This window comes from Barbatula barbatula, assembly GCF_947034865.1.
Source record: "Barbatula barbatula genome assembly, chromosome: 1".
NCBI lineage: Eukaryota > Metazoa > Chordata > Actinopteri > Cypriniformes > Nemacheilidae > Barbatula > Barbatula barbatula.
Window position 1 is genome coordinate 14244943 of NC_136766.1, and position 14635 is coordinate 14259577.

Below are 14635 nucleotides of genomic sequence, written 5' to 3' on the forward strand. Positions count from 1 at the left end.
AAACGATACGGGGCATCCGAGGCACACCATCTGTCATTTCCTTGTTTATAAAATCATTTAAATCGGCTTCTTTTCTTTCCTCACAAATCCAGTATGTAGCCATAACACTTTCATATTAGATATGTTAACATGACACAGGTGTCGTAGAATTGCCAACCTGTGCAAAGTTATATTCAAGTATCACTGTAAAGCTCTGTAGCTACAGTGTGTGCTCAAAATATGTATGATGATTGATTCCTCCTGTACATGTTGTTAGAGTACTATGACAGTATACATTTGTATATTTTAAAAAGGCACAATTACATTGAATGTTGAATTGAGTTTGTTACTTTTGCTTTGGGCGGAATGAACAAACAGACATTGGGGTTTTTTTGGGTTGTGAAAGGTTAAGTCAAAAACACATTGAGCTACGTCAGCACACGGGCGAAGTTGTTCCATAACAAAGTATTCCTTTTGAAAGATTCAGATAACGTGATAGAAAGTTCACAAGTCACATTATGGTGGTTTGCCAACTGCTGCAAGAGGAAACTTGAGGTTTAAACAACAAGAGGCGAAGACTACGCCTAAGCAATTGTATCCAGTGTTGAAAATGTCAGCTATATTTCCATCCTACTGATTTTGATTGAGATTAGTAACATTTCAGCCTCTTTAAGCAATGCGATAAGAACATAATACTCCCATGAAGAAGTAAGTGGATGTGGCATTGGAGATGACATCAGTCAAGTGAGACTGAGGGCATTAAAGACAATTGAAAACAAAATGTGAGGAATTTAAAATCAAATCAAATAGGAAAAGTCAATGGAAAACTCATCGGATGTGAGACTTGGGCTGGAAGAGTTACGCACACAAACGTAACCCGACACTGATGGGGGATGGTGTGTGTGTGTGTGTGTTTACTATAGTATACACGAGAGAGTGAGCGTTTATTATTTATCCAGCAGCGTGAACGCAAGTTTACTCCCATGAGCACCTTCGCGCCTGTAGCAGACACAAGGGCCACTCGTGCTGTTATTCTTTCCTTTAAGAGGAAAATGTGGACGAGATCAGAGTGCACTGGGAAGTGAAGAGGCTTGTGTTTGGAGCTGGAGATGTATCCGCATCTGTCTCGCACTTGATCTTATCAAAAGAAAGAAGAGTGTCGAGGACTCGGTTACGTTAACAGCACATCGGGCTCGCGCGGACATCGGCATGTGCTGAGTTACAGTTAGCCGAACGGCACGAGGGGAATAAGGGCTGTTACTGTAGGCCTCTGCGCTAAACTCACCCTCACCGGCCGAGACCGCTCGTGCGCTGAGGGAAATGGGTCTGATTTTCGCCAAATTATGGAGTTTCTTTTGTAATCAAGGTAAGATGTGTTTTCCTGTGGATGTTTTTGACTGTTGTCCGCTTTTGGGCAATGTCCAGTGCGAGCCAGTGAGCTAATGGTAATGCTAGTGTGCTTTTGAAGCCGTCGCAACCACAGTCAAGAAGACACGTTGCGTTTGTTTTCAACACCCTTTTCTGATCAGACAGCAGTTTTATTCGATTGTTAGTTTGCTGATCTGATCGCAGAGTCCGTTATCTTTACCTGGTAGCTCGAGCACGAGAGATGATGTACGGGCGAAGGTAATGGACGAACACACAGGTTGGGATGTTTGAAGCGTCTTTAAAATACACGTTTCTTCTTATTGAAGAGCAGACTATTTGCTTGAGGTTACCATGTGACTAGTAAAACTATAGGGCTGGCAAACAGATAACAATCTCTCTCACTTTGATGTAGAACATGTAATATGGGTTTTATCCCGTGCATTTTTAAATGAGATGTTACAACAAACTTATGTGAAACAAATATTTTTCTTGTATTTTCCTCACTTTATTTTCTATATTTTAAATCAAACTGTATTTTCTGTAAAGCTTCTTGGCAACAAAACAAAATCTTTTGACATTTTTATTTCCACACGTGACACATTATGAAATCTTGAATGTCCATATTTGTGTTTTTATTTTAATTATTTTAATTATTATTATTATTATTATTATTAGTCACCCTTTTAAAGTAATAAAAGTGCTAGTAAAACACATTATTTATATAAGGTTTCCAAAGGACAGCAACTAAAACCTATGGCAAAAATTATGGAACAACACACGTAGATGATGATCATCGAGCTTATTTACTTGATAGCAAACAGAAAAATCAGTTATGACACAAAAAATATTTAGTTAAATAGCTTAAAATTCTGGCTTCATTAAACATGCCTTCAACTATTGTTTTATTTTTATTAATGGCATAAGTAGAGGAAAAAAGTACAGAATCGCTCAATGTTGAGGAAACGATTATGGAAACATCAGCAAAAGTAAATACAATTAGCAGTTTGTTGCTCCCCCTCTGGCTTTTATGACTGCCTGAATTATTTGTGGCACGGACTTCACTAATGAAAAACAATATTCCCCATCAATCTGGTTCCAAGTGTCGCGAATAGCAGTAGACAGATCAGCTGTGCAGGATGGAGCCTTATCATGGACAAGATTTTTTAATTTCCACCATTAATTTTCAATCGGATTTAGATCCGGACTGTTTGCTGGCCATGTCATTGAGTTGATTTGCCTTTCCTGAAGAAATGCTTTAACACTCTTTGCTCTGTGGCAAGATGCATCGTCATCCAGAAAAAATGACTTTATTATCACCAAATTTCTATTCCACGAATGGGACGAGAAAAGTGTCCAACATTTCAATGTACACCTGTGCATTGACTGTTGTGGTAATGATTGCCATCTCCCCTGGTCCTTTTCCTGACATGCAACCCCATATCACATAAATGAGTTTTAAGTTTTGGGAAATTTGATTGTATTCTTCAGGAAGTCATCTTTTTATGTTTCATTAGAATGGCACCAGACAAAAGTTCCAGAGTCATCTCCTTGGCCAATGCGGATCAGTGATGCATCACTGAATATCACTTTCATCCAATCATCCACAATCCAGGATTGCTTCTCCTTAGCCCACTGTAGCCTTGTTTTCTTTTAGCTTTTTTATATATAAATCCTTTTCTTACAGTTCTGTCACAAACATTGACTGTTTCCGCCAATTTGTTTTTCATTTGTTTCGTTGTGCATTGTCAGTTGTCAAGGCATATTGCGTTGAGTTTTTCTATCCTGACGCTTTGACGTCATGTTTTCCTTTTATAACCTATAACCCATTTAGTTTATACTTGCACCAAATTTTAGACACAGCTGATTGAGAGGAACCAACTTCTTTGGCCACACCTTGTTGAATGAGTTTTAAAATCCATTCCACTGTTTCAACTGACAACTCTTTGGTTGAAGCCATGTTTCCTTTCAATAAGCCACGTCCAACAGCTCATTAATGTGTGTAAGCACTCCCCTTTAACGAATGACGAATTAGCATTTTTAGACTGGTCCTAGTACGTGTTTTAGAAATGAATAGAAAAGATGATTCCATAATTTTTCCCTCAACATTGAGTGATTCCATACTTTTTTCCTCTACTCTATCTGTAAAAACATATGCCATTAATAATTTTTTTAGTAATTTTGTTGAAGGCTTGTTTAATGAAGCCAGATTGTTTTTTTGTGTCTTATCTGTGATTTTTCTGTTTGCTATAAAGTAAAAAAGCTCGATGACCATCGTCTTAGTGTGTTAATTCCAACATTTTTGCCAGAGGTTGTATTTGTATGTCTTCCCTACTGCTGTGACAGATGTGTCTCTTGCAGTAGGTCCAGAGGGACCAGGATTTAGATGTCAGCCCTAACTTGACAATTAAAGGAAGCGAATTGAATTGAAAATTGCTTTTGTGCTGAGGAACAGACGCTACGACCACCTGGCAAGCAAGTGTTGTGAGGAAACTGCTTTCCTCTTCCATTGTTTGCCTGTCTCGGTGGTCAGTGTAGCGAAACAGCGAGATCCAGTCTTCGGACAATTATAGACATTTTGCATGGAAGCTGCCAAGTTTTTAACCACCGTCTCTCTTGACTGTGTTTTGCTTTTCTTCTGACTGCATTACGACCCCAGTGCACATTTCTATTATTTTAAGGAAAGTTTGGCATTGACAAAGTGTTCTACGACCTGAAAGGAATTTCCTGTCTAATTGAATGTTTTTACACTTCTGAAGAGTGGTAGAGCTGACTATCCCATGACGAAACATTTTAAACTGAATCCAGATTGCAGTGATGTTGGACAGGACAGATGTTCTTTTAACACATGGATGGAAGTTGTTGATATTGGCTGCCATTCTCTGTTAAATATTTTGGACAAAAAGAAACTGCTTTGAGGTTGTTAAGTTACCATGAATGAAACCTCAAGTAATTTGCAAGAATAAGAACAATGTGTTTGTGTATTGTTGTTGACGTATAATTGTCTTGTATAAGATGAATTGCCCAGTCCTCTGGGCTAGATGTCGGCACTGGCACTCAAGGGAAAGAACTATAGCTCTTTGGCCTATTTATACAAACCTATAAGGATTTCTGTCAGTTGGATTTGTAATCTCATTCCCTTCCCTTCCATTGTAAAGAGAATCCGTTGAATTCATTACGCTGAGTGAGACTTATAATACTAACTGTTAAACATACATTTGTGGATCCTTTTAGAAAAATGGCACATCCTCACCAGATATCACCTCAAATAACGGCTTACTTGGTGAATTAAATCACAAAATGATATACTGTTAAACATTAGCTGATTCTTTAACAGTGGAAATGTCCACTTATTTTCATAATTTTCTGAAGCTAAATCTTTTAAACTAACAGTAGTAGTATTTTATAAGTGCCAGGCTAAATTTGTCCTTGGGTTTGTCATGCCTCTCATATCTCTATGATTGTGTGTGGTGTTGTTAACTGGAGCCTTGCAAAATGTGTCTCTTCATGCCTTAAACTTGCTTTGTGACTTTTTCTGGATTCATTCAGAAGCATTACAGGGGTCAGTACTAGGGAAGTAATAGTTGTGCAATATTCTGTGTCTTTGTTGTGCTGTCAGATATATATTGTGCTATGCAACCCAACTTCCTTCCCGTATCCTGTTTCTGAGATCAAAGGTGAAAAAAATCATGGCACACACATCCACTTTTCTTCATTGAGCAGCGATGAAGGCTGGGTTAGCAGTAGGGCTGTGCAATTAATCGCAATCGCAAAAAAATTGCGATTTGAGCACATGCGATTTCTAAACCGCACAAAGCTGCGATTTTATTAATTAATTTATAACTCAGAATACTAAAACTGTGTTGTGCGCATGTTTAAGATGTTAACCTATCTGCGAACTGTGCAAAATACGAAAAAAGCTGAGAGGGACAAGAACAAAATAGGCGAACGGGAGGAATCGATATAAAATATGGATGAAAATTATTTGCTACAGTCGTATGGGAGTCTTTTGGATTTAGGAGAAAAGACGTGTCAGAGAGCAAGGGAATCTGCAAGACCTGTGAAATGATTATTGCAACGAAACGGGGCAATACAACAAACCTGTTCCAACACTTAAAACAGCGGCATAAAAAACTATATGATCAATGCATGTCAACAAAGTCTGTCGAACCGAACAAAAGCACACACCAAAGCCAGGCTGAACAAGTATCCATCGTTGAAGCATTTGCAGGCGTAACGCCTTATGAGAAAGGCTCAAAGCGCCACAAAGAAATAACCGAAGCGAACACTTATCACATTTGCAAAAACATGATGCCTGCGTACATCGTCAGTAAAGACGGTTTCCGAAGATTAATAAAAAACACTCAACAAAATATACCAGCTGCCCTTGCGCACTCATTTCACACGAGTTGTTATTCCCGAAATGTATGAGCAGTAGCGGTTTTAGGCACGGGCGAACCGGGCAATCGCCGGGCGGAATTTTTTCATGTCACATGGGGGGCGGCACCGGCACGAGCAGAAAAAGAAAACTCTGGAGTGTTTTGAACAAGCGTTAAGCGCGAGTGATTTACATGTTAAGTCAATGCAAAGACGCGATGACCTACTTGCGGTGCGATTCGCGCGAATGAGGTGAATTTGAGCATTTGCCGCGCGAGTTGAAAAAACTAAACATTTGCTAATCAGGAGCTTGCTCTAGTAGTGCCGTGATATTTACATTTACATTTAGTCATTTAGCAGATGCTTTTATCCAAAGCGACTTACAAAGAGTTCGGGGAGCAATAAGCGATAGCCTATGTCATACAAAGAGCATATACAAAGTTACTAGTTTCAACAAAAGCTAGACCACTACCTGTTGAGAGAACATTTTTTTATTTTTATTTGTCTGTCAGGTATTCGCCGAAGATGTGCGTTATTTGGAAGAAACTATTATGATTTAGCGAGCGGCAGAAGCCCCTCCCATGACGCGAATTCAATTAGTGGGCTAAAATCATGACTGCAGTCACACACCACCTCGACTTTCTTCCAAATATCGCACATTTTATCCATAATGCAATGAATACAGGCCTATAGTTCCTGCACATTTTTGTTTTTCTGAATTGTGTGAAATGGCTAATAAAAAATAAGTATTACAAAACGATTATGGCCGTGACTCGTTTCCTGAGTGACAGGGTTGGCAGTGTTGGGGGCGGGGGGGGAAATCTGTTGATTGTCGAGTGGCAAATAAACAGAGATGGACAGAGATTCACCCGTAGCAAATGTGCTTTACCAAGTGCTCATTTTTGGGGGAATTAACATGTAATATAGATTAGTGAAATACATCGTATTGTTAAAATACTATATATTAAACATGTAACGGGTGCTATAAAACAAAACTTTAGTTTATTCATGAACTGCTGCGTTTAAATACATATGGACTATGTTTATGAAGCTTCACAGAGATTCAATCATGTTCTCAGCATGGATTTAAACATTTACTGTTACTACAGTTTGTTGTCATCACTTTAAGAGAGCAGATGTGATCGAGCCACAGCACCTCAGCTACTGAAGATCAAATGGTCTATTGGTGACAGCGCTAGCATCAGCTAATGCTAAAGAATAAAACTAACACTGTGGATACATTAATGTGGTTTTATTTGTACAGATTGTAATGTAAATACAAATAACGTGATTATAAATATATACTTAGACATTTCTGTTCTGTATATATTTGTTTCTGTATACATAATATGCATTATATGGGCTTGTGCAGTAATCCATATCTTTGTGCTTAGTGGGTACTTTGAAAGAGAGAGCTACAATTTTGTTTTATGCAGCTGTGACATGACAATAAAGATTTTCATTATTGTAAGCTTGTATATAATAACTGATACAGAGAAATTGTCAGGTAATATGCAAATACAAAAACCATTGAATGAATCAAACAAATGCTTTGATTTAAATAAGGTTTTATATTGGAAGATTGTAAAGTAAAATATTTTAATATTTAAAATGATTAAAATTAATGGTCTATATGAAGTTCTCACAATAGGCCTACGTAGTAAAAATGTTCATTTCGATTTCAAAAGATGTCCCTGTTCTTATGTTATTCCTCTTAACAATTTCTCATATTTCTTGTGGTTAACAGCACGACTTTGTCTGTGATTGTTGGAAAACTACACAAAATGTAAACAATAAATTGAAGCTTAAGGTCACAGCTATCCTTTGGTGTGTCCTGCTCCTAAACTTTGTGGCTTCTCTAACTTCATCATAATTCTGAATCATGTCGTCCTCTCGCTGATCTCCTCTGATATCGGACTCTAACTGTCAGCTGAGAAAATACATATAGCCTAATATTAATGATTTGAAAATCACACTCGTAACATAACAATAGGAGGTAAGCGAAAACGTTAACATTTATTAAAAAACATAAATATTTTAGTTACTGCCATCAACTTAACGTTATTATGTAACACAACAAATTAAAAACTGATTCAGTATTTAAACAATATTTATACATTTTAAAAGCCAAGCGATGTCTGTTTCTTTACAGCGAACCTGCATAACAGAGCTGTATGACAGATGTAAACAAATGTGTCTTAACAGGAAATGTGTTATTGATATCTGGTCAGATTCATACAAATTGATGATGTCCTTCTGTTTTATGTAGCCTTAACGTGACGTGCTAGATGCTAATGGCAATAGCCTCCAGTATTTTTAAACATATAGTTTTAAGTACTTCCCCGGGGGTCAGCTGACAAGTCTCACAATGCTGATGTACATCGTTTATTGTAATACGGCGAGTACAAATAGTCATCTTCTCCTCCGTATTATTCACAGCTCTAGGTAGATGAATGGCTTCCGCAGGGGCAGCGAATGTTTTCTCGCACCCTGAGCGTAAAGTGACCGTGCATTAAGTCTATTGTTTATTGTTGATGTACTTGTAAAGTTGTATTCATTCTCACAATCAGTAATACTTTAATATTTTTTGTTTTTGTAGAACACAAGGTGATTATTGTGGGTCTAGACAATGCTGGGAAGACCACTATACTTTATCAATTGTGAGTAATGACATGGGTGATAGTTTATTTTTTTTTATTGCATTAAATCAATGTGAATGAACTGTTTTACATAATCAGGACTTGTGTTTTTGTTGCAGTTTAATGAATGAGGTGGTGCACACGTCACCTACAATTGGCAGTAATGTAGAGGAAATCGTGGTTAAGAAAACACACTTCCTAATGTGGGATATTGGTGGTCAGGAAAGTCTCCGCTCTTCCTGGAACACTTACTACTCCAACACAGAGGTAATGTGCTTCAATGAATACACTTCACTGTAGAGTTAATATAGTTGTGTTTTTAGTTTTAATGTAGTTTTATGAATATTGGAATTAGCATTTTAAGTTTTTATAAAAATATTTTTGTATTTTGTTATTTGTTTTTTTCATTTCATTTTTTATTTTTTGTTTATTGTATTCTCTATAAATTATATTTAAATCAATTAAATGAATTTTTTTGTTTAGCTTTTTTTTATTTTAAGTTAGTAATTTTAGTGCCTCAACTTAAAGGTCCAGTGTATGAAATTAAGCGGCATCTAGCAGTGAGGTTTTGAATTGCAACAAATGGCTCCCTCCACCTTCCATTTCGAAGCACTATGATGGCTGACCAGGACATTCATCACATTTTCGCAAGATAACGAACTTATGAAACGCAATCTGTAGAGCTGTTTCTCCGTTTTGGGATACTGTAGAAATAGCGTTAATTTTGTTAACAAAAATAATAACGAAAAATATTTGTCAACGACTATATATTTAGCCAGAATAAAGACGAGACGACAAGTAAGGTTGGCATTTCTGGCAGTGGTTGACATAATTTAAGCAATTTGGCAACTATACGCCAATGCGCTCACTGTGGAAGCTCCGTTGAGTATCTCAAGTCAATAAACAAGAGTTTAGCAATCTCCATCTGGTCTGTGTTCCCTCATGAGCAGCTCGAGCCGAGTTGATCTCCACTACATAGTTTGTTTTCGATTGTTCTTGTTGAATAAAGACATCCCACTTTGTGAAAGCCCTGAGTCCGACCGCGATTACATTCCAAGGGTTCTCCTTAGTAGAAAGTTAAAAAGAAGTTGAAGACTGTACTAATGGGTCAGATGTTGACGGAAGAAATGTGTTTTAAGGCGATTCTTAAAAAGAACTACAGAATCTGCTGGTTTTGTGGCGTGAGTTCATTCCAGAGTCGTGGAACACATCAAGAGAAAGTACAGAGTGGTTTTTTTTCCACTGTGTGGGATGGCACCACAAGACGTTGTTTAATTGCAGAGTGCAGGGGCAGACGGATCTGCCTAAAAAGAATTTAGGCAGAAGTTTTAGTTCAATCAAAAAAAGAAATGGTTGAAATCGTTCTAGATTTGGTTAACTATAATCACCATGGTACACTGTTTAAGCAAAATAGTGACCCTGAAAAAGAAGGTGATTAGTACAAAGTTTGCTTTTTTATGTCTGACTTGGGTAGTTGAGAGATTCTGTTTGTAATTGTACATGGCATTTGTGATCAGAAATGCTTTCAATTGACTGACACATGTGGCATAATCTTCCTTATAGTTCCTTAGACTATAGCTATAACCTATAGATTATTTTAGTAGCTAGCAATTCCTGCATGAGTAATAAAAACTGTAGATGCTTTAAAAGGGTGAGCAACAGCTGTGTGTTCACTCTGCTGTAAACAATGCTTTAGACAACAGTTGTACTCATGAGTAATTCCACCGGACCTTAGCAGCTGGTGTCTGATTCACAGTTCAAAGTTCAGGGTTACACAAAGAGGCTCAGTTGAATGGCAGGACCCCTGCCTTTCATTTAGCAAGTGTGCGTATGAGATTTGTGATGGGCCCTGCTGTCGTGCTCCATTCAGAAGCAGAGGGATGTGCTCAGCACGCTTCCTTTTTGAAGCTCTACATACACGATTTCAGCCAAGGATATAACATAATAAACGGCTCAGTGGCCTTTCCATACATAGAATCCGTCTCTGAATGAAAGTGCAGTAGGATGCTGTCTGACATCTGCTAATGTTTTGTGCCCCTGTAGTTCATCATACTGGTTGTGGACAGTACTGACAGAGAGAGACTTGCCATTTCAAAAGAAGAGCTCTACAGAATGCTCGCTCACGAGGTAAACTTTTAACATTTATTTCCACCAACCCACACAGCGCCAAGCACTATGAAGCATAAATAATCTCTAATTTGTCTTCTAGGACCTGCGCAAGGCTGCCGTGTTGATCTTTGCTAATAAACAAGACATGAAAGGATGCATGTCCGCAGCCGAGATTTCCAAATACCTCACTCTCAGCTCCATCAAAGATCATCCGTGGCACATTCAGTCCTGCTGTGCACTTACTGGAGAAGGGTAAGATCTTAGGGCCAGACACGGGGGGTAATTCTAAAGTTTTGCTTAACCTGTTTTTGTTGCTTCTTTTACCAAATAAAAATCATGAAAAGCATATAATCATATAATGAGAAAAGTTTGGCAACAGTCATTTGTTTTTGTGCCGTTTCAGGCTGTGTCAGGGTTTAGAGTGGATGACCTCAAGGGCTGGACTCAGATAGCCACCAGCTCTTCATGTTGGACTGATTGACCATTGGTGGCATCATAGACTCATCCCATTGGCTGCTTGTGTTTTTCTTTTAAATCTCTTGATCAGAATTGACGCTTTGCGTCTGGACTCTCTGGACACCTACCTCAGCTGGGATTTATCAGTTCTGTTTTGACGCCCTTGTTGATCAATACTTTGTCACGAGGGACTGGATTTTGTAATGGGGGAAAGAGAGAAGAAAGTCAAATGTTTTCCTGCTTGATAAGAGAGACAGTGCGAGGCTGGTGTGTGATTGCGAGGAGGAAATGTTTTTTTGGGTGTTTTTAACACTCTGGGATGGAAATTCACTGGATGGTTATATTAAGTTAATCATGTTGTAGGTTTATATTTGAAATCTATGGGGTAGAAATTATTTGAATGGATATGTTCTCTAAACGGTTGATTCCTTGTCTATTTATTTTAGATGAGGACAACTTGTCTCATTCGTTGCCATTGGTCAGTTGAGTATTTTTGGTTAACCTTTTTGGGTATCAGGCATGAGAGTTGCCATTGGTACCCAGCAACACCACTACATATCATGGAAGCATCAAAAGCATATCAGATCACTATGTGCATATTACCTCAGTCATTTGGTACACTAGCTGGTGCTGTTGCTATTTGAAACATGGCTATTGCAGCTTTAAAGGTCATTTATGTGAGATGCTATTTAAAAGGGTGCCTGTCATGGTTAGATGTGCATCGCTTAACGTGTTCATTGCTGTAATATAACACACTATGGCTTTTTGTCCGTCATGCATTTATGTTTTTTTTATTTTTGATAAAAGGAAGCACGTTTTGTAAGGTCTCGTCTGTTACAAAAGCGTTTGCTATGAAGTTCCAACAAACGCGGTTTAAGAAAGCCCATCACTGCAGATAAACTAGCATGTTTTTGTCAGTGTGTGTTTTTACATTTTAAATAACCTTTCTCATTGCTGGAGGGTGGTTATATTATTATAGTCCTTTCATGAGGAAATAATGTTGAAGAGCAACTCCAAGCTACCAGTATTATAGTTTTATAAACATATTGTTTCCCCCTAGACTCATGGTGCAAATAAATCACTATGAATGATCAATGTGATGTCTTCAAAGGTCAACCAAGTTGTAACAGTTGTGTGTGCTCACGAGAATGTCTGTTGCTGTATAAACGAATGGCATTTGATTAATACTTTTCCAAGTCCTGGACATTTTAAATCGTCGATTTTCTATAATCTTTACTGTTTCTAGGCTACACTATGAGTGCATGAGCACTTGTGCCGATATAATTTACATGGTGATTTTTGCCATTTCTGGGTCATGAAAACTGTCCTGTGTGTTTTGATAGATTTTTCGCAATGCACTGTGCTTGGTTAAGGGAAACTTACAAGACCTGGATGCAGTGACTACAAATTGGTGCTATTGGTTGCATTATTATTATAGGCTGCTGATGTAAGATCAGTCTTGTATTGTAAGATCAATTGCTTGCTTGCGCTTTCTCCCTTTCTCTCTTACTTGCAAAGGGGATTCTGTTATGGGTCTTCGAGGCACTGCCTTTCTATAGCTATTCTACTTTTTATATCTTCACTATAACTTCTCTCACAGAGGCTTCTCGGATTGGAAAAGTGAATTAGATGAAACGCCACTGAAATGAATTATGGCTTCTGTGACCTTAAGCATTAAAGACCAGTTTTGGCCTGATTTATGTAAACCATGATCTCAGATCAAGTTAGTCTTTGCTTTTCAATTATACACAATTGCATACATAATTCATTTTGCTATACCATGTTAAATGGTGTTCATTTCGACAGAACTATGTTAAAGTAAAGATGTGGCTTACCCAGCAGGATGGCATTGACAAGTTGCTGCATGACATGTTCAGAGAAATGAAATTTTCACTTTCAATACTGAAGTTCAAAGTGAACGCATTCAGTTATGAGATGTGCCATTGTCTAAAGGAGCAGGTAATATCTGTAGCAACTTTCCTAATTCTTATAGTTTTATAATAAAAGTTTTTATTTTGAAATCTGCATAGTCTTGTTGTATTATTTGTTTTAGTGCTGCTTTTAAGAGTCTCAAATGATGTTTCTATTAAGGACAAGTATGTTGGATCAAGGTAGATCTAAAACAGTGGATCTCTGCCCCCTTCCTTCCATCGTCAGTAACACTATTTTAAGGGCCACTCTTAAAATCAACCACTCAAAAAATCTTCATTAATTATTAATAATTTTAGTTAATAGTTGATAGTTCACCCAATTGTGTCCTCATTCACTCACCCTCTTGTCATTTCAGACCTTTATGACTTTCTTTCTTTTGCAGAACACAAAAGAAGATATTTTGAAGAAAGTTTTTCAACGAACAGACCCCATTCACTTCTATTGTATGGACACAAAACCAATGTGAAAGAAAGAAGTGTGAGTAAATTATGACACAGGTCGCCCTAAAATAACAATCATCACTTCAAGGCCTGATTGGAAATTTGTTAAGGCCCCCTAGTGGACATCATGCCCCAGGTTGAAAAGCAATCATCTAATTTAAAAAGATACATTTTTAAGTTTTTTCTAACAAGTTCTTAATAATATACTGCATTTATATTTTAAAAGTCTTTCGGGAGATTAAGGAATGTGTTTGCTTATTTGGACATCCTTAAATTTGGTAATTGGATGAATAAAGTAGTTATGAAAAAAGAGTTAGCAAAAGATCATCTCGAGAGCGCTGAAGTATGAAATAATTTCACACGAGTTAGACCTGATGTGTCTGTATTCATCTCCTCATCTGTGTCCCTTAGCCCCCTTCTGCTTAAAGTAACATCCTTAACAAAACAATAAATGAGAAGCTGAACAATAAAAGACATGACTGAGATGTGTGTACTGTCTGTAACATGTACTATATGCTTTAGTTCTGAGTTTTTTGGTTTGGGAGTCTCAGCCCGAAAAATGTTGTCTTCAATATCATAATCAGCAGAGGATTCATGGGACCAGTCAACCATGCCACACCAATCTGGTATGTGTAATAAACCACTGGTAAACTTGACAATAATTTATAAATGATTTTGCTTATTTTGTTTGTCAGTACACCGTTGCATTTATGTACTTTTTGATTGGATTTGCTTTTTTTAGCCACTAGGGTATGACATCGTTCCATGTGTCAGTGCAGCACAAGACATGCAAATCTATAGAATTTATCACACGTTCTGTAACAACCTGCCTTATAAATGCTTGCTGGTGTTTGCTTGGCTTTCATATACAACCCTATCAATTCTCTTTTAAACTTTTTATAATTAATATATTGATAACGTAATTGAAATTTTGACATTTATTAGGACTCAGAAATAATATATTTTTCCATTGACATTTTAATCCCAGAAGACTGATCTTCATGTAGCATGACCTGCATGCAACCTATTCCAGAGGTCAACAAATGTCGTTTTACACCTCTCTCTTGTTCTAAAGTCAAATCCTCAACCACTGTTTGCTGAGATCTATGTCATCATCAGGAGGGAGTCATAATGAAGTTTCCATGGTAACCCTACTGTTAACATCCCGCAGTCTTGCCTGTGGCTGGGGTGCAGTTCTGTGTTAAATGGAATGATTTTGCCCTCAAAGAGACAGTGTGACGTGGTGGTGCAAGGACGGAGACGTCTGAAGATGAAAGAACGAATCCAGTAAAAGTACTGCAAATTAGAGTTTGAATAGAATGTATTTTTACTTTACAA

The 14635-nt window shown here is 37.6% G+C and overlaps 1 protein-coding gene across 2 annotated transcripts; it reads left to right on the forward strand.

Annotated features, from left to right (window-relative positions):
• Positions 1-812: 812 nt before the first annotated feature.
• On the forward strand, positions 813-12950 carry arl8 (ADP-ribosylation factor-like 8). Of its 2 annotated transcripts, XM_079465555.1 has the most exons (6): positions 813-1345; positions 8321-8381; positions 8480-8627; positions 10404-10487; positions 10570-10721; positions 10873-12950. In XM_079465555.1, exons 1-6 carry the CDS (start codon positions 1300-1302, stop codon positions 10919-10921), a joined length of 540 nt encoding a protein of 179 aa, XP_079321681.1. In that variant the 5' UTR covers positions 813-1299; the 3' UTR covers positions 10922-12950. The 2 variants fall into 2 exon arrangements, with proteins under 2 accessions (XP_079321681.1, XP_079321682.1); XM_079465556.1 differs by lacking the exon at positions 8321-8381 and having other exon boundaries at positions 871-1345.
• The last annotated feature ends 1685 nt before the right edge of the window (positions 12951-14635 follow it).

Excerpts from the sequence above, each read along its gene's own strand:
- arl8 (XM_079465555.1), top strand. The coding sequence starts at position 1,300 with ATGGGTCTGATTTTCGCCAAATTATGGAGTTTCTTTTGTAATCAAG. Across the intron at positions 10,488-10,569 it reads ACAGAATGCTCGCTCACGAG|GACCTGCGCAAGGCTGCCGT; the intron begins GTAAACTTTTAA and ends TTTGTCTTCTAG. Across the intron at positions 10,722-10,872 it reads TGTGCACTTACTGGAGAAGG|GCTGTGTCAGGGTTTAGAGT; the intron begins GTAAGATCTTAG and ends GTGCCGTTTCAG.